At 51.7% G+C, this 17,868-nt stretch overlaps 1 protein-coding gene across 1 annotated transcript in view; it reads right to left on the minus strand.

Moving 5' to 3' along the window:
- Positions 1–17,868, minus strand: part of CHRNB4 (cholinergic receptor, nicotinic beta 4) — a 32,093-nt gene that overhangs the window by 4,582 nt on the left and 9,643 nt on the right. Inside the window, exons 2-4 of the mRNA XM_015416582.1 lie at positions 9,326–9,471; positions 1,420–1,464; positions 1,181–1,290 (exon numbers count right to left, since the gene is read on the minus strand). Coding sequence (XP_015272068.1) covers positions 1,181–1,290; positions 1,420–1,464; positions 9,326–9,471 — 301 coding nt within the window. The remainder of the gene's footprint in view (positions 1–1,180; positions 1,291–1,419; positions 1,465–9,325; positions 9,472–17,868) is intronic.

Here is a 17,868-nt window from a genome sequence, read left to right on the forward strand (position 1 = left end):
TGGGAAGGTAACAGCGTTCCGTGCACCTCGGCATCTAGTCATGCTGGCCACGTGACCACGGAAACGTCTTCAGACAGCGCTGGCTCTTCGGCTTGGAAACAGAGATGAGCACCGCATCCCTAGAGTCGGATTTGACTGGCTTTCGAGCGAGGGAAACCTTTTACCTTTACCTTTACCTTACAAAATGGATTTTGGCCGTATCTTACTCTACTTTTTGTGGACACTTTAAAAAAAGTACCTAATTCCACGCCAACATCTCCATGATATGGCTGGGTCTTGTGCTCTAGAAATTTTATTTTTTGAAGCCTGAATTGGGTTGCACATGGGAAAGCTCAAATGGAGGTGGGGGACAACCAGGGGCCGGCCCCAGCTTATTTTGCACCCTAGGCGAGGATCCCTTCTGGCGCCCTCCCCCCCCCCAGCGCCCCCCAATGTTCAAAAATAAATACATTTTAGGAAGAATGAAAAACACAAACAATCAAGAAACTCCCACAATACGGGGCTGGGTGCGGTTTGGCACCCCTAAGGGCCAGCCCGCTCTAGGCGATTGCCTAGTTCGCCTAGTGAGTGAGCCGGCCCTGGGGACAACGTTTCCTCTAATTTTCTTCCCTTACTGAGTGGATCAGTTCAGTTCCTGAGCAGAATAGAACTGCTGTAATCTTCAAATGGGCAGTGGGCAGGGCAAGACCTATGTGGCTCCAGACTCCTGCCGAGAGGCGCTTCCTGTGTTAACGTGCGGACGCTCTTGATCACAGCTTAGGGGGAACACTGGGGGGTGTCTGCTCACATGAGCAGCACAACAGAAGAAAAAGATGGAGGAGGAGGAGATTGGATTTATACCCCGCCCTTCCCTACCCAAAGGAGTCTCAGAGTGGCTTAAAATCTCCTTTCCCTTCCCCGCCCCGCAACAGACACATTGGAAGGTAGGTGGGGCTGAGAGGAGAACTGCTCTTGAGAGAACAGCTCTGACAGAACTTGTGACTGACCCAAGGTCACACCAGCAGCCGCATGCGGAGGAGTGGGGAATCAAACCCGGTCCTCCCAGGTTAGAGTCTGCGCTCCTAACCCCTACACCAAACTGGCTCTCTTTCCCAAACCTGCTGTACTACACTCTTTTAGGAAATAATGCTATCCAAGAACTTCTGGAAAGAATTGTACAAGGCAAACCGCTGCGACTTACTTGTTGTAAAGCACGATGTCCGGGAGCCAGACTTTTTTAGCGGGTATCCTTAGCTTATTTATGCCTTCGTAGTCTGAAGGTTCCCAAGCCAAGCGGTAGTCAGTCCATTCCTTAACAAGAAGAAAAGAAGGGGGGATGCAGAATCACAAAGCAAACTGCTTTCTTTCCAACAAAAGAATATTTATACAGTGGGGATTATGCATGCAGACACGTCCACGTCGACCTGCGGGAATGTTTACCTGATTCAGCCAGACATTGGTGGTCATGATCTGCTCACGCTCATTCTGGAGAAAGAGAAAGATACAGATTCTTTGTAGTAACAAATCTCTTTATTTGGATTCGACGGCGCTTGCAAGCACTACCCAGCATTACAAATACGGTCTGATAGATGCCTTGAAAGAAAATGTAACAATGTGCCGCTGTGGCTCAGTAGTAGAGCATCTGCTTGGCATGCAGAAGGTCCCAGGTTCAATCCCCACAAACTCCAGTTAAAAGGAGCAGGCAGGAGGTGATGGGAAAGACCTTGATTTGGGACCCTGGCTCAGTGGTAGAGCCTCTGCTTGGCATGCCGAAGGTCCCAGGTTCAATCCCCACAAACTCCAGTTAAAAGGAGCAGGCAGGAGGTGATGGGAAAGACCTTGATTTGGGACCCTGGCTCAGTGGTAGAGCATCTGCTTGGCATGCAGAAGGTCCCAGGTTCAATCCCCACAAACTCCAGTTAAAAGGAGCAGGCAGGAGGTGATGGGAAAGACCTTGATTTGGGACCCTGGCTCAGTGGTAGAGCATCTGCTTGGCATGCAGAAGGTCCCAGGTTCAATCCCCGGCATCTCCAGTTAAAAGGACCAGGCAGGAGGTGATGGGAAAGACCTCTGCCTGAGACCCTGGAGAGCTGCTGCCAGTCTGAGTAGACCGGACTGACCCTGATAGGGTCTGATTCATATTAAGCAGCTTCATATGTTCATATCACGAAGTTGGCACCTGTTCATCCAGTGCCTGGAGCAGAGCTTGCAAACGTTCTAGCCGTCCCAGGGAGATCCTGTTGTTTTCACTCTCTTCTGTTGCAGGTTTTATAGCCTGGGTACGTCCAGGGATGCAATCCTTTGTGCACCAGCTCTTAGGCTATGGGTCACCACCTTTGGCCTTAGCCCAATAGATTAAACTAGGGCCTTTCTGCATTCTCATTTTACTCGCTGGTGAGTTCCTGTTTCTTTGGGGGGGGGGTCTGTTCTGCATGTGTTTTGCTCCCGCTAGTGGTCGATTCGATATTACACAGTTTTATTTCTAGCATTAAAAACCTGCAGTTTAAATCTTCGGGGAGATATGTTGGAGATAAATCTGTGTGATGTTGAATTGACCACGAGAGGAAGCGAAATACTTGTGGGACAGAAACTGCCCCCCCAAAACAGAGTAAAATGAGAATGCATATGTAGTGTGGTGTGGCTCAAGTGGTTAAGATGCTGAACTGCAGGCTGTGGAAGGTCGGTAGTTCAGCAGTTCGAGACCCGAGTGTGCCGCATGACGGAGTGAGCTCCTGTCTCTAGTTCCAGCTCCTGCCAACCTAGCAGTTCGAAAGCAAGACATTGCAAGTAGATAAATAGGGACCACTTCGGTGGGAAGGTCACAGCATTCCGTGCGCCTTGCTGTTTAGTCATGCTGGCCACAGGACCACGGAAACGTCTTCGGACAGCGCTGGCTCTTCGGCTTGGAAACGGAGATGAGCACTGCAACCCTAGAGTCGGATTCGACTGGCTTTCGAGCAAGGGAACCTTTACCTTTTATCCAGATGTGAGAAGATGCTGGGGATGTGCCTGCTGCTTGCCTCCTGTACAACGAATATCCTAATTTAATCATATGGGAATCCCTTTTATGATCTTTCTAAGGCAGGATTGCCAACCTGCAGGTATTGACTGGAGATCTCCTGCTATTGCAACTGAGCTCCAGGGAACAGAGATCAGTTCCCCTGGAGAAAATGGCCACTTTAGAAGGTGGACTCTATGGCATTGTACCCCATTGAAGTCCCTCCCCCCCAAGCCCTGCCCTCTTTCGGCTCCACCCCCCAAATCCCCAGGTATTTCCCAACCCGGGCCGGAGCTGGCAACCCTGTTCTAAGAAGGAGACAATTTACAGCACATATGAAGAAGAGGAGATTGGATTTATACCCTACTCTTCACTACCCGAAGGAGTCTCAGAGTGGTTTACAATCTCCTTTCCTTTCCCCTCCCCACAACAAACACCTGTGAGGTAGGTGGGGCTGAGAGAGCTCTGAGAGAACTGCTCCTGAGAGAACAGCTCCGAGAGAATTTGTGACTGACCCAAGGTCACCAAGCTGGCTGCATGTGGAAGAGTGGGGAATCAGATCTGGTTCTCCCAGATTAGAGTCCGTGCTCTTATCCACTACATCAAACTGGCTATCAGGACAAAGTCTGAGTCCGGTGGCACCTTTAAGACCAACAAAGTTTAGTTCTGGGTATAAGCTTTCGTGTGCATGCACAGACATCTGATGAAGTGTGCATGCACACAAAAACCTCTACCCAGAATTAAACTCTGTTGGCCTTAAAGGTGCCGCTGGACTCAAACGTCGTTCTGTGGCTTCAGACCAACACGACTACCCACCTGTATCTATATAGGTTATCAGCAATGTTCCCTCTAAGCTAAGTTAGTGTGAGCTAGCTCACAGTTTTGTAGCCTCTGGCTCACCCATTTCTGTCTCAGCTGAGGAAGGAGGGCTCCAGAGCAAACTAATTTATGCAGCAGCCAAATCACTTGCTCACAGCTTTAGTGCCAGTAGCTCACAAAGTAGAATTTTTGCTCACGAGACTCCACAGCTTAGAGGGAACATAGGTTATCAGTAATGGATAAATGGGGGAACTCAAACTAAGAAAGTTAGAATGGGCTTTTGCCTAGATGGATTTATTCCGATGATTAAAAGGAAAACATAAAGTTAATTCCCTGTGTCCTTTAAATCGCTAAAAGGGACCGAGCGGCTTCAGGGAAAACTTAGAGAGAAAACTCCAAACCAGCCATTGGTTTTTTGGAGTTTTTTTGCTGTTTTTTGTTTAAATTACATTAGAATGCTTTCTGCCCACCGGATGAGCCTTGCTCCGGGCTATTTTGCTAGACAGTAGGGGAGAAAAGCTCTTAAATGGGCAAGAGGCCTTTTAAAACGTAGGAATCAAGCAAATTAATGGACAAGTCACAGCCTTGAAGTGATCGTGGTTGGCAGCTCTTCCTCACCGGGGACCCCCCAAGATAATGCTCTCCTACCGCTTTTGGAGAAGGAGAAAAGAGATGGAAGGGAAAGGAATGGGATGGAAAAAAGGGAGATAGAATGGGTTCTTCTGGCAGGATGGGGTAACCCAGGGCTCCCCGACCCTTTTTTTGAGCTTGCGGGCACCTTTGGAATTTGGACACCATGTGGTGGGCACAGCAGCCATAAAATGGCTGCTGCCAGAGGCAGAGCCAGTCACAAAATGGCTGCCACCGGAGGCAGAGCCAGTCACAAAATGGCTGCCATGGGAGGTGAAGCCAGCCACAAAATGGCTGCCACCGGAGGCAGAGCCAGTAAAAAATGTCTGCTGACTCTTACTTTCAGCTACACGCATTTTTAAAAATCAGCACAGCCAATCAAATCTCCAGCGGCCAATCAGAAGCCTTACTGGGCAAAAGCCCTACCTGCCAGGCTCACTTTCTAAAAACACTTGGTGGGCCCCAGGAGGAGGAGGAGGAGGAGGAGATTGGATTTATACCCCGCCCTTCACTACCCGAAGGAGTCTCAGAGCGGCTTCCAATCTCCTTTCCCTTCCCCTCCCCACAACAGACACCCTGTGAGGTAGGCAGGGCCGAGAGAGCTCTGTCGAGGACTGCTCTTGAGAGAACAGCTCTGAGAGAACTGGTGACTGGCCCATGTGGATAGGGTTGCCAAGTGACTTACGGTTAAAAGCAGGGGAGATTTGGTCCCTGGCCGGGACATAGAGTTTTCAGGCTGATTGCTAGAGCGTCAGCCGGCGACGTGCCCAACGTGATGATGACGCAACCTCCGGGTGACATCATTGCGCCAGGGCCAGGCACGTAGGCCCGAACCGGGGACACTGGGGGCGGGGTTCCCCCCGCCGTTCTTTTCCAGACCGCCTTGGAGCAGGGGAACCTCTGCCCTCCTGGGGGACCTGTCAGCCCTTCATGTGGAGGAGTGGGGGGAATCAAACCCGATCCTCCCAGATTAGAGCCCGTGCTCCTCACTATGACGCCGAACTGGCTCTCACGGCACCCATGCCAGCTCTTCCATCTACGGGAAATACAGAACGCACCCTTCACCCATGCCTTTGACTTGAAAGTTGCATCCTTTTAATATGGTTGCCAGGTCTGTGTTGGGAAATGCCTGGAGATGTTGGGGGTGCAGCGTGGGGAGGGTGGGGTTTGGGGCGGGGGAGGGACTTCAGTGGGATGTAATGCCGTAGAGTCTACTTTCCAAAGCAGCCGTGTTCTCTGGGCGGACTGATCTCGGTCGCCTGGAGATCAGTCATAATAGTGGGAGGTCTCCAGCCACCGCCTGGTGGTTGGCAACCCTTTTGGGAATTCTGGTGTGCCCAGTAAATCCTGGAACCTGCTGGCAAGCCGCCATAGTGGTTAGAGTGTCTGAATAGGCTCCAGGAGATGAGGGTTCAAATCCCCACTCAGCCATAAAGCTGGCTGAGTAACTGTGGGCCTGCCCCTCTCCACTTAGTCCCCCTCTAGGCTTGGCAGAGGGCAGGGGATCCCCCAATTTCAGGGTCTTCTCTCTGGTGCAGACCAGCTGGCCATTAGGGGAAATCCCACTCCTAAACAGGGATGTCACCGTGCGACGTCCCCGATGTGATGATGTCACCCGGAAGTGACATCATCATGTTGGGGACGTTGCACGGGGGACGCTCTGGTATTTGGGCAAACTCTATGGTTTGAGGGCAAAAAGCCCCCCACAGAGTTTCGCCCAAATACCAGACCATCCCCCGCACAATGTCCCGACGCAATGATGTCACATCCTAGTGACGTCATCGCATAGGGGACGGCGCGCGATGTCCCTGCCTACCCCCCGAAACGCCCCGGAGTGAAGCGGGAACCTGGCAGCCCTATCCCCCTCGCAGGATTGTTGTGAAGACAAAAATAGGGAAGGGAGAAGAAGAAGCAGCAGCAGCAGCAGTAGTATTTTTAATTTATTATTTATTTATTTATTTATTTTGATTTCTATCCCGCCTTGCCTGACAAGCAGGCTCTTGTAGTAGTAGTAGTAATCGGATGTATACCCCGCCCTTCACTCGGAGTCTCAGAGCGGCTTACAATCTCCTTTCCCTTCCCCTCCCCACAACAGACATCCTGTGAGGTAGGTGGGGCTGAGAGAGCTCTTTCGAGGACTGCTCTTGAGAGAACAGCTCTGAGAGAACTTGTGACTGACCCAAGGTCATGTGAGCAGCTGCAAATGGAGGAGTGGGGGAATCAAACCCGGTTCTCCCAGATTAGAGTCCGTACACTTAAACACTACACCAAACTGGTGTAGGGAGAATTGCAGTGAGTTCACAGAGACACAATTTTTATTTTGCAAGATCTGTGTCCTGCTGTTGATAGTTCATAGCAAGTGTTATAAACAACAATAATAATAATAAATCAGAAAAATAAGAGCATCAGTGAAAAGTGGCAGTCAGGAGGGGAAACGGGGCCTGATCTCACAACTGCAAAATTGAAGGAGTCAAGAAAGGGACAACAAGACTCCTAAAGGCGACAATGGTAATTTTTAGCAGTGTTATCTGACGGGAGCTAAATTGGCCGTGACATTGAGTCCCCCCTTTGCAAACAGGTTCAAAGCCCTTTCGGAGAAGTCGCTCAAGGCGGGCCGGTTGTCTGGCGCAGATAAAAGCAGAAAGGTAATTGAGCAATTCTTTGGCTGCAACACTGTGAGCCTGCGAGGCAATTGCTAGAAACAAATCGACGGCCCGATGTGCAGATAAAAGGCCCGCGTGCGGTTCAGGCACCCGAAAGGTAAATCAACAAAACAGGTTTAAGACTCAGATCGCGTTGTTCTATACGAGTTGCTCTTTAGAAATCCTGATGACTTTCAAGTTCCCGGTTGTGCCTCTCACCTCCTTTGGTCCCCCATCCACTGATCCCGTTCATGTTCAGAAACTGAGCCGGCGAGATTTTCGAACTGGTTGTCCTGCGTTTCCTAGATTACATCTGAGAAGTATTATGAATCCCTCTTGTCTTAGCTTTTGCGTTGCTTTTGCATCTGTGCATTTTGGGACGATGGTCGGACTGGGAAGGAAACCTTTCTTTCAAGCCCATTGGACAGTGACCTGCGCGTGCCATCCTGTCTGCTGGAAGCAGCTCTCTAGGGCAGGGGTCCTCAACGTGGTGCCCATGTAGGGTTGCCAAGTCGTTCTGACTTACCGGTGGGGGAGCGTCGCTTTGGTCCGGGAGCTGCTGAGGTATGCGCGCGTGCATAGCGTGCGTGCGCCACCAGAACATCACAGGAAGTGACGCACGACGTAGAGCACGTTGGGAGCGTGGCCACGCCCCCCAACGTGCTCTACGTGGTTGAGTCACTTCCTGTGACGCACCCACGCTGCGCTTTGGGGGGCAGGGTTCCCCCCGGGGCCCGATTCCACGGTGGCGGAAATCGGGCCTCCAAAGCGGGGGTTTACCTGCCACCCGCCCCCACTTGGCAGCCCTATGCCCATGGGGGCCACATGGTGTGTACCGACACCTTTCCTGGTGCCCACCAAGTGTTTTTAGGAAATTAGGGAGGCCAGGTTAGGCTTGCCACTCCCACTGGGGGGCGGAGTTTTGCCTGCTGTAGGGGCCCCTGATCCACCAGCCTGGATACAGCCAGTGGGGGGAACCCTGCCCCCAAAGTGCCGGAATCACACCAACGTGCCTCGTGCAATGACGTCACCCAGAGGTGATGTCATCACGACAGGCATGCTGCCAGGGAGACGCTCTAGCATGCGTTCTAAAAACTCTATGGTACCATAGAGTTTCTGGCTTAATCCTAGAGCACCCCTTGGCGACGTGCCTAGCGCGATGACGTCACTTCCAGGTGATGTCATCGCAGCGCATGGGCTATGCGCTCACACCAGAAGACCCAGAAAGGAAGGTGTGTCCCCCCCACCAGCAGCAGGTAGGGACTGGGCAACCCTAGGCGAGGTAGGGCTTTTGACCAGCAAGGCTTCTGATTGACAGTTGGAGATCTGATCTGATTGGTCGTGCCGATTTTTTAAAAATGTTGCTTCGGCAGCAAATGCCACCACAGCATAGGGTTGCCAGGTCGACTTTCCTGGCCAGCGACATGCTTCTGGGAGACCAGAAGTGATGTTGGGCATTTTGGGGTCTACTTCTGGTTTGGGGCCTACTTCCTGTTTTGAGCGGCTTCCAGTCAGGGTGACACTCTGGTCATTGGGCAAAACTCTATGGTAAATTTGCCTTCAAACCATAGAGTTTCGCCCAAAAACCAGCGCATCATCCCCAACTGGAAGTAGGCCTGAAACTGGAAGTAGGCCCGAAACCAGAAATAGGCCCAAAAAGAGTTCCCCCGCTCCAGTTCCCCTGGAGAAAATGGCTGCTTTGGAAGGTGGACTCTGTGGCATTATATCCCACTGAAGCCCCTCCCCAAACCCCGCCCTCCAGGCTCTACCCCCAAATATCCAGATCCCCAAATACCCATATCTGGCAACCCTATAAAGATGCAGCCTTTCAGTCAAAAGCCTGGGTAAAGAGTGCATTCTGAGTTTCTTGTAGATGGAAGAATATACATTTTATAGTATTGGCTATCCTAATAATATCTATCAAGACACAAAATGCACGGCCCACTCTGGTGATCTTATCACGAAATACATTTAAAACAGCGAATATATTGATTTCTAAAACAATGGATAGTAGCCACTAAATGCATGCCTCCTATGCAGTCGGCTAGGGAAGAGAGTCTTCTGCTATTACCAGTGCCCTCCAGGCAACAGAGATCAGTTCCCCTGGAGAAAATGGCTGCCTTGGAAGGTGGACTCTATGGCATTTGACCCCATTGAAGTCCCTCCCCTCCCCAAACCCCGCCCTCCTCAGGCTCCGCCCCCAAATCTCCAGGTATTTCCCGACCCAGGGCTGGCGACCCTGCTTATTCAGACTTACCACATTTATAAGCTGAGCCAGCGACACTTGCAGTTCTATCACCACCAACTGTGAGGAGTTGAAGGCCGGGCGGATCAAGTTGTTGTAGCGCGAGCTGTTCAGGAGGTGGTTCATCAGCCTCTCTTCAGCATCTGCCGTGTCACTCCCTGTAAAGACAGGAAGGAAATGAGGTCGCTAAATGGAGACGAGATTCTGTCGTTCTTGTAACCGGGTTGGAGCCCCCGGGTTGTGTTTTGCAGATGGGAAACTGTTCCACCGGAGGGATAGAACTTTCCTCGCTCCTGTTGAGCCCCACAATATGTTGTTCTGAGGGCAACACGTGAGGAGCAAATTCGGGGTCTGCGATAGGGATGCCAGCCTCCAGGTGGGACCTGGGGAGCTCCCGGAATTACAGCCGGACTACAGAGATCAGTTCCCCTGGAGAAAACGGATGCTTTGGAGGGTGGTTTCCTATAGTGCTGTACCCCACTGATTTCCCTGTCCTCCCCAGGCTCCATCCCCAAACCTCCTGGAGTTTCCCTACCTGGATTTGGCAACCCTGTCCCCCCCATCCCCCACCGGTGGGCAGAGGGGATCTGGCAACTCTAATCTGCAAGGAGGAGGAGGAGGAGGAAGATCGGGCGGGGCCCTCCAGCTTCCGGCGGGACTGTCCCCACGGGGAAGGGGATGTCCTCAGTGTGACGTCATCACATTGGGGATGTCCTGCCCCCTCCAGGAACACAACATCCCCCACTGGGGACGAAGATGGACTCGACAACCCTACCGGGGAGTGAATTGCAGAGCTTTGGGGCCATGACAAAGAAGGCCCTGTCCCGAGTTGCTGCCTGCCTAATTTCAGAAGGAAGATGCACTCGAAGCAGGGCCTCAAAAGATGACTGTAGTGGCCAGGCAGGTTGATAAGGGAGTAGGAGATCGATCAGGTATGATCAAGGTAGGCTTGCCAAGTCCCCCCGGGGGGCGGGAAAACCCCCGCCCCAGAGGCCCGTTCCCTGCCCCAGAGGCCCGTTCCCCGCCGCCACCGGATCGGGCCCCGGGGGGAACTCCACCCCGACGTGCACGTCACCAGGAAGTGCGCTGGGGGCACGCTGGGGGCGGGGACACAGTCATCCGAGGGAAAACTCTATGTTTTTCCCTCGGATGGCACCGGGATCGACCCGGGAGTCCCCCGCTCCGGAACAAGGTGAGACTTGGCAACCCTAGATCACGGGTTACTGTCACTAAGGTTTGACAATATCGTTCACAGTTTGGAACAACTTGTAAGGATCACGGCTGGAGCCCCCTTTATATGACTGCCAGTTGATAGGGACAGACTGGTGCTCATACACTCTGTCTTTGATCACAGAGAACGATTAGAATGTGGAGCCAGAGGATGTCATGATGGCCACAGGAATAAAAAGCTTTAAACGGGGATTAGACAGATCCATGGGGGAATAGGCCTGCCAATGGCTACTAGCCATGGTGACTGCGGGGAACCTCCACATTCAAAGGCACTAAGCCCCCGAATCACAGAGCCAGGAGGCAACGTCGGAGGAAGGCCTCGGCCTCTCTGCCCTGTTGTTGGCCCTCCAGAGGAACTGGTTGGCCCCTGTGGGAGACGGGAGGCTGGAACAGATGGACCCCTGGTCTGATCCAGCAGGGCTCTTCTGATGTTCTTATTTTCTTATGTCCTCCGTTGATTTGAAAGCCGAGATGGAGTTCATTCTTTTGCTCAAAGGTGTACTTTTTATAAAACAACATTATCGTTTAACAATATTTTGTTATGGTCCAAAAAATTATGACTTAGGAAATACAGTGTCCAAAATAGCAGGCGGGGCATGGCGCAGTGCCGCAGAGTTGGTGTTCGTGGACTTAGAAGCACGCACACTCAGGGCAAAATGCTTCTTTCCGCCTCGATGCTCAGAGATTCAACTCCCAGAGATCCCTGGGCGAGTGCTTAGCCCTAGAAGAATGACAACTCTAGCAAATCACATCGACAAAATGCTAACAAAGACCAAAATAGTTCCAGAGGGTCAGCCATGTTGGTCTGCAGTAAAACAGAGTTCAAGAGCACCTTCAAGACCAACAGGAGTTTCAGGGTACAAGAAGAAGAAGAGTTTATTTTATACCCTGCTCTTCACTATCTGAAGGAATCTCGGAGTGGCTTACAATTTCCTTTCCCTTTCTCTCCCCACAACAGACACCCTGTGAGGTAGGTGGGGATGAGAGAGCTCCTTCGAGAACTGCTCATGAGAGAACAGCTCTGAAAAAACTTGTGACTGTCCCAAGGTCGCACCAGCAGCTGCACATTTGGAGGAGTGGCGAATCAAACCCAATTCTCCCAGATTAGAGTCTGCGCTCCTAACTAGGGATGTGCATTCGGTTTGGACAGACTGGGAAAAAACCCTGAATAATGCCTATTCGGCATTATTCGGCCCGCCGAAAGCCAAATCAGATTCGCTAATCGAATTCGTCCAGTTGAACAGGAATTCCCCGAATGGATGCTGTATATTCGGCATCTATTTGGGGAATCCCTTTGCTGGGCAAGGGGAAGGCAGAGGAAGGCATTTAAATGCCTCCCCGCTCTTTCCAGGGCCTTTCCCGGCTCACCCGCCTCAGCAGGTGTGCCAGGAAATGTGGGGGGGGGCACTGCAGGCCTTCCCTGGCTCACCCACTTCGGCGGATGGGCCGGGGAAGGCACAGGGAGGCATTTAAATGACTCCCTGCACCCTCCTGGGCCTTTCCTGGTCTGTCCGCCTTGGCGGGTGAGCCAGGGAAGGAGGGGGGGCCTCTGCAGGCCTTCCCTGGCTCGCCAGCTTCAGCGGGCAGGTCAGGGAAGGCGGGGGGGCTAGCTTGGGAGGCAGTGGGCTCCCTTCACTGAAGGTAAGGCAAACTGCCTTCCCTTCAATGAAGGGAGCATGGCACCTCTGCGGCACGATGGGAGGGGGGATTTAAACTTTAAAACTCGAGTCACACCGCAGAGGTGGAACACTCCCTTCATTGAACGGAAGGCAATTTGAAGGAAAGGCATTGAAGGGAAGGCAAAGTGATAGGAAACCCTCCTTTCAAGGGGGGATTATTATAACCCATAGGGTATAATTGAGCCAAATGTGATTCGGCCGGCCGAATGCCACCCCAATTGGCTTGCATTGCCGAAAGTGGCATTCGCGGGTCATTCGGCTGACTGAATCACATTTGGCCCGATTCGGCCGAATCCGAATGTGCCGATTTTTTTTTTTTTTTTTGCCCCTCCCCACTCCTAACCACTACACCAAACTGGTTCTCTATGGCAAAACTCTATGGTTTGACGCCGATTTTACCATAGAGTTTTGCCCCAAACCCAGAACATTGTCCCCAACATAGCCGATGTGCTGACGTAACTTCCAGGTGATGCAAGCATGTTGCGTGCAACATCACCGTTTCGGGGGTAATTGGGGGGGCAACATCACTTCCTGCTCCTGGAACATCTCCTCCATCCCCCCACTGGTGGGCGAAAGGGACCTGGCAACCCTAGAGAGAACTGGGACTGGCCCAAGGTCACCCTGCAGGCTTCATGTGGAGGAGGAGTGGGGAATCAAACCTGGTTCTCCAGGTGAGAGTCGGCCACTCTTAACCAATACACCAAGCTTTTGAGAGTCAAAAGTTCCCTGCCAAAAACAGACAGTGGTTCATTGAAGATAAATAGCAAGAAAGGAAGACTGTCTCCAATAAACAGAAACAGTCGGATCATATCAGTTGGATCTTCACTCCCACCTGCCGGTCCCCCACATATCCATGAAAGAATGCACCCAACAATTTGAGGAACACTCTCTGTAAATACCTTTCGGCATTTGGCAATTGTTCTAATCTTTCACTGAGCAAAAAGGTTTCCAACATGGCAGCGAGTGAGCCATTTCTGCGGAGGCCCAGTCGCCTGTTTGGCCCACCAAAGAACGCTTAAATCATTTATACTTCCCCATGTTCGACAAAGCGCACTTTCATGCTTAAATATCTTATAAATGACATTGGTTAATGTCTCACACCACGGCACTCCGCAACACTATGATTTATGTATGGGCAACTTGCGAGCCCCCGCTATGGAGATGAAATATTAAACGGAGGCATGTAAATGATACGTTAACAACTTGACACGCACACATGGACGAGCTCCGTGACCGTAAGCAAAAGCCCGACGAAAGCCTTTTAAAATTGGCTCAGGAACTTTCGTCTCGAGAAGCGGGGTGACCAGGATTTCACACAGTGTTCCACATACAACCAAACTGCAGGGGTATAGAAAGGCTTTATGATACCCATCATTGGCCGCGGGCACACGGGCAGGAAAATGCGGGGGGGGGGGAAGCATGGCTGTTTGCCCCGGGGCAAAATAATGCGTGGTTGCACCAGCAGACATACCGTGGAGGTCCCATGGAGGTCCCGTGGTAGGGGGGAGGTGCCGAGCACACCACAATCCTGCGCCGCAGCAAAGAAGCGGTGCGGTGCGGCAAACAGGTGTTTTTTTCTCCAGACACCAAAGTGTGCGCATGGCCTGTTGAGTGTTCGTGCGCATCCCATGGACAGTTGGGGAAAAAACCCTTTATACGAGGGGGCATGGGTGGGCGCCGGAACTACCACCGGAAACGCGATCAGACACCCGCCCTTGCCCCGCGGTTACCGGAAACTAGTACCTCCAAGGTACTAGTTTTTAACCGTGCATCTTCAGCGGGAAGCCTCGGGTTCGGCACGGGAGCTCTACGATTCCCAGATGTGACGGTGAGATCGCGCCCGGAAAATCCGCCTATCTTCCGTCTCTCTAGTGTGCCTAATGCTCCGTGTGACCGCAGCCATACTTTGCCTGATGGGACAAAAAGCGAGCTTGAAGGGGAGTTTCAAAGGGTAGCTGTGTTGGGCCACAGTAGATCAGCTGGTTTCCAATCCAGTAGTAGTAGAAGAAGAGAAGAGATTGGGTTTATACCCTGCCCTTTACTAGAGTCTGAGAGCGGCTTACAAACTCCTTTCCCTTCCCCTCCCCACAACAGACACCCTGTGAGGTCGGTGGGGCTGAGAGAGCTCTGAGAGCATTGTGACTGGCCCAAGGTCACCCAGCTGGCTTCAGGAGGAGTGAGGAATCAAACCCAGTTCTCCAGATTAGAGTCCACCCCTCTTAACCACTACACATAAATGGCTCTCAAGCTTACCCCACCATCCCCTTCCAGTGGCCAGGGGGGACCTGGAAATCCTTCATAGAGCCCACCCTCCAAAGCAGCCATTTTCTCCAGGGGAACTGATCTTGATTGTCTTGAGATCAAGTGTGATAGAGGAAGGTCTCCAGGTGGGAAACACAGCAAGGTTGAGTAAATGTGGGAAAACACCGTGTTCACACAAAACACACAGTTCTGATATGCTACTATAACTTCATATATTCAAATAAATCATATACTTATCAATCATATTCAAATAAATCATAAGAACATAAGAGACGCCAATGTTGGATCAGGCCAAAGGCCCATCCAGTCCAACACTCTGTGTCTCACAGTGGCCATAAATACCAGGTGCCCTCAGGAGGTCCACCAGTGAGGCCAGGACATTAGAAGCCCTCCCACTGTTGACCCCCCCCCCCAAGCACCAAGATGACAGAGCATCACTTGCCCCAGAGTCCCTATCTATACCTTGTGGCTAATAGCCACTGATGGACCTCTGCTCCATATGCTTATCTAATTCCCTTTTGAAGCCGTCCATGCTTGTAGCTGCCACCACTTCCTGTGGCAGTGAATTCCAAGTGTTAATCACTCTTTGGGTGAAGAAGTACTTCCTCTTATCCATATATATAAATAATATAATATAAATAATAATAATATAATAATATAATATAATAATGCCAAGTAATATAATAATAACCCCCTCCAAAGCAGGGGTTTAAATAATATAATATAAATCATATATAGTTATAATATACAGTAAAGACCCTACTGCAACCTAAAGAACAATACATACTTTGTAAGAAAGTCCGCAAGAACAGAGACAAATATGCAGACAGGATTCGATGCTGTAACTGTGGCGGGAAGTTCAAACTGTGGCGGGAAGTTCAAATGGGACCTGTGGGTGGCACCCGGGGACTGTATATAGTTGGTCGTTTGACCGTTAGTTTGTTTGTTGTTGTGTTGAGTGTGCCAGTAAAGTATGAGCTGCTAACCACTCAGCGTCTCTCTTCACTACGCATCGAACCCAGTACACAACAACAAGGCACTTGCATGGGCGACACTCTAGCATTTTGGCCAAAACTCTATGGTAACCATAGAGTTGTGACCAAAATGCTAGAGCGCTGCCACATGATGTGCCCAGTGTGATGACGACGTCACTTCCACATAATATCATTGTGCTGATGATGCGTGCAGTAACGTCACCCTGCCCACCCCACTACAGGAAGGCTCCCTCCCAGCCCCCTGCAGGCCGGATGAGTAGACCTGGTAACCAGGGGTCATTTCGTAGAAAAAGAGGTGCAGGAGCTCATTAGCATAACACATTAGCATAACTTATTTGCATATGCCACACCCCCTGACATCACCGGAAGTGTGTTAGAAGGCAACACCCACCGCTAAGGCTCCACTGGACTGTTTTGGATTGCTAGCTATTGGGAGGGGGGGCGACGTGCAGATCAGTCTTCGCAGAGGAGGGAGAGCTGGTACCTGAATAAAACTTGGTCTTAAAGGTGCCACTGGACTGTTTTGGACCGGGGAGTGGGGTGGGGGCTCTGCAAATTACCTGGCTGCTTCGTGCTCTGACTGCGGGCTGCTGGGAGCAGGGGGCGGGGCTTGTTGCATGTGCCCGCCCCCGGGCTCTTTACTGCATGCCAAGTGGATGCTCTACCACTAAGCCACAGACCCTTCCAGAAGTATTTTGTTGTTGGACCACACCAGACCTCCCCTGGATCTTTTTTTTGTGTGTGTAAATAAATAGTTTCTAGCTAGGTGCAGCAGGATCTTGTTTCTGCTGAGGTCTTGTCACCACAAAATGTTGGCTTCTTCTGACGACACAGTTCTGCTGTTACTGTGAAAGGAAGCCAGGCCCGAGAAACCTGCGTCGCAACCTTCTGCGGTAAAAATATATCTTTTGCATTTGCTCCTTTTGATCGATTTGTTGAGATTTCTGGCCTCCCCCAGCCTCCCGAAACTCGAGCCAGTAACAATATTTTAGAGCAAAGTAATCAAAGAGAGCCGGGGAGAGAGAGGAACCACAAAACCGAGAGCTGACTTCACCTCTGGAACGTGTTTTGTATTCTGTTTTTGCTTGCTTCTTGTGAGGTAGGACGCAACAAAATTAAAGAGCAAGTTAAGCTACTGAGCCCCTTGCTATCAACAACAACATAAACCAAGGATGGGATGGAATTTGACACACAGAGGACTGTATCGTAAGCTCGAAAATTTCGGGAGTCGAAATGAGCAAGTAATGAAGTTCTGGGTGTGGGTACAGCGCCGTTAAGTTGCAGCTGACAGATAGCAACCTTGTAGGGTGGCTCAAGTGGTTAAGACGCTGAACTGCAGGCTGTGGAAGGTCGGTAGTTCAGCAGTTCGAGACCCGAGTGTGCCGCATGACGGAGTGAGCCCCCGTCTCTCTAGTTCCAGCTCCTGCCAACCTAGCAGTTCGAAAGCAAGAAATTGCAAGTAGATAAATAGGTACCACTTCGGTGCGAAGGGAACAGCGTTCCGTGCGCCTTGGTGTTTAGTCATGCCGGCCACATGACCACGGAAACGTCTTCGGACAGCGCTGGCTCTTCGGCTTTGAAACGGAGATGAGCACCGCAACCCTAGAGTCGGATTCGACTGGCTTTCGAGCAAGGAAGACCTTTAGGGTTTTCAAGGCAAGAGATGAACAGAGGGGATTGGCCATGGCCTGCCTCTGCATAGCCACCCTGGACTTCCTTGGTGGTCTCCCATCCAAGTACTAACCAGGGCTGACCCTGCTTAGCTTCTGAGATCTGAAGAGGTAGCCTGGGCCATCCAGGTCAGGATAACGAAGGGGAAGCTTGCTTAATTCCTTGCCCATCGACTTCTCATGCTCCCCCCATCTGTTCAACCCCTTTCCCGCTCCAAATGCCCACAACCCCTTAACTCTCTTTCCTGCTTCCCAGGGGTCATTTCGTAGAAAAAGAGCTAGGGGAACTCATTTGCATAACTCATTAGCATATGCCACACCCCCTGACATCACCAGAAGTGTGTCATAAGGCCACACACCCCGCCCCCAACGGTCCCGGCTGCCACCGCCGGCCTTGCAGCTCCACTGCCGAGCCCCATGAGGGGCCCGGCGGTGGACCTGCAAGGCCAGCAGGAGTGCAAGGAAGCCCCGTGAAGGCCCTCCCTGGCCCCAGGCAGGCAGGGGTGGGGAGAGGCAGGGAGGAAGCAACTTACCCTCCCTCTTCTCCTGCCTCCTCCTGGCTGAATGAGGGCCGGAAGCGGGGCGGCCGGAAGCAGGGGGCGGGGCTTCGTCATGTGCCCCGCCCCCCGCACCTCACCCGGGGGAACTGCGATCCCCCGCGATCCCCCCCGAAATGACCTCTGCTGCTTCCTCTCCTCCACTCCAAATGACCCCCATCG

Source organism: Gekko japonicus, unplaced genomic scaffold (genome assembly GCF_001447785.1).
Source record: "Gekko japonicus isolate JY-2015 unplaced genomic scaffold, Gekko_japonicus_V1.1 scaffold3929, whole genome shotgun sequence".
Classification (NCBI taxonomy): Eukaryota; Metazoa; Chordata; class Lepidosauria; order Squamata; family Gekkonidae; genus Gekko; species Gekko japonicus.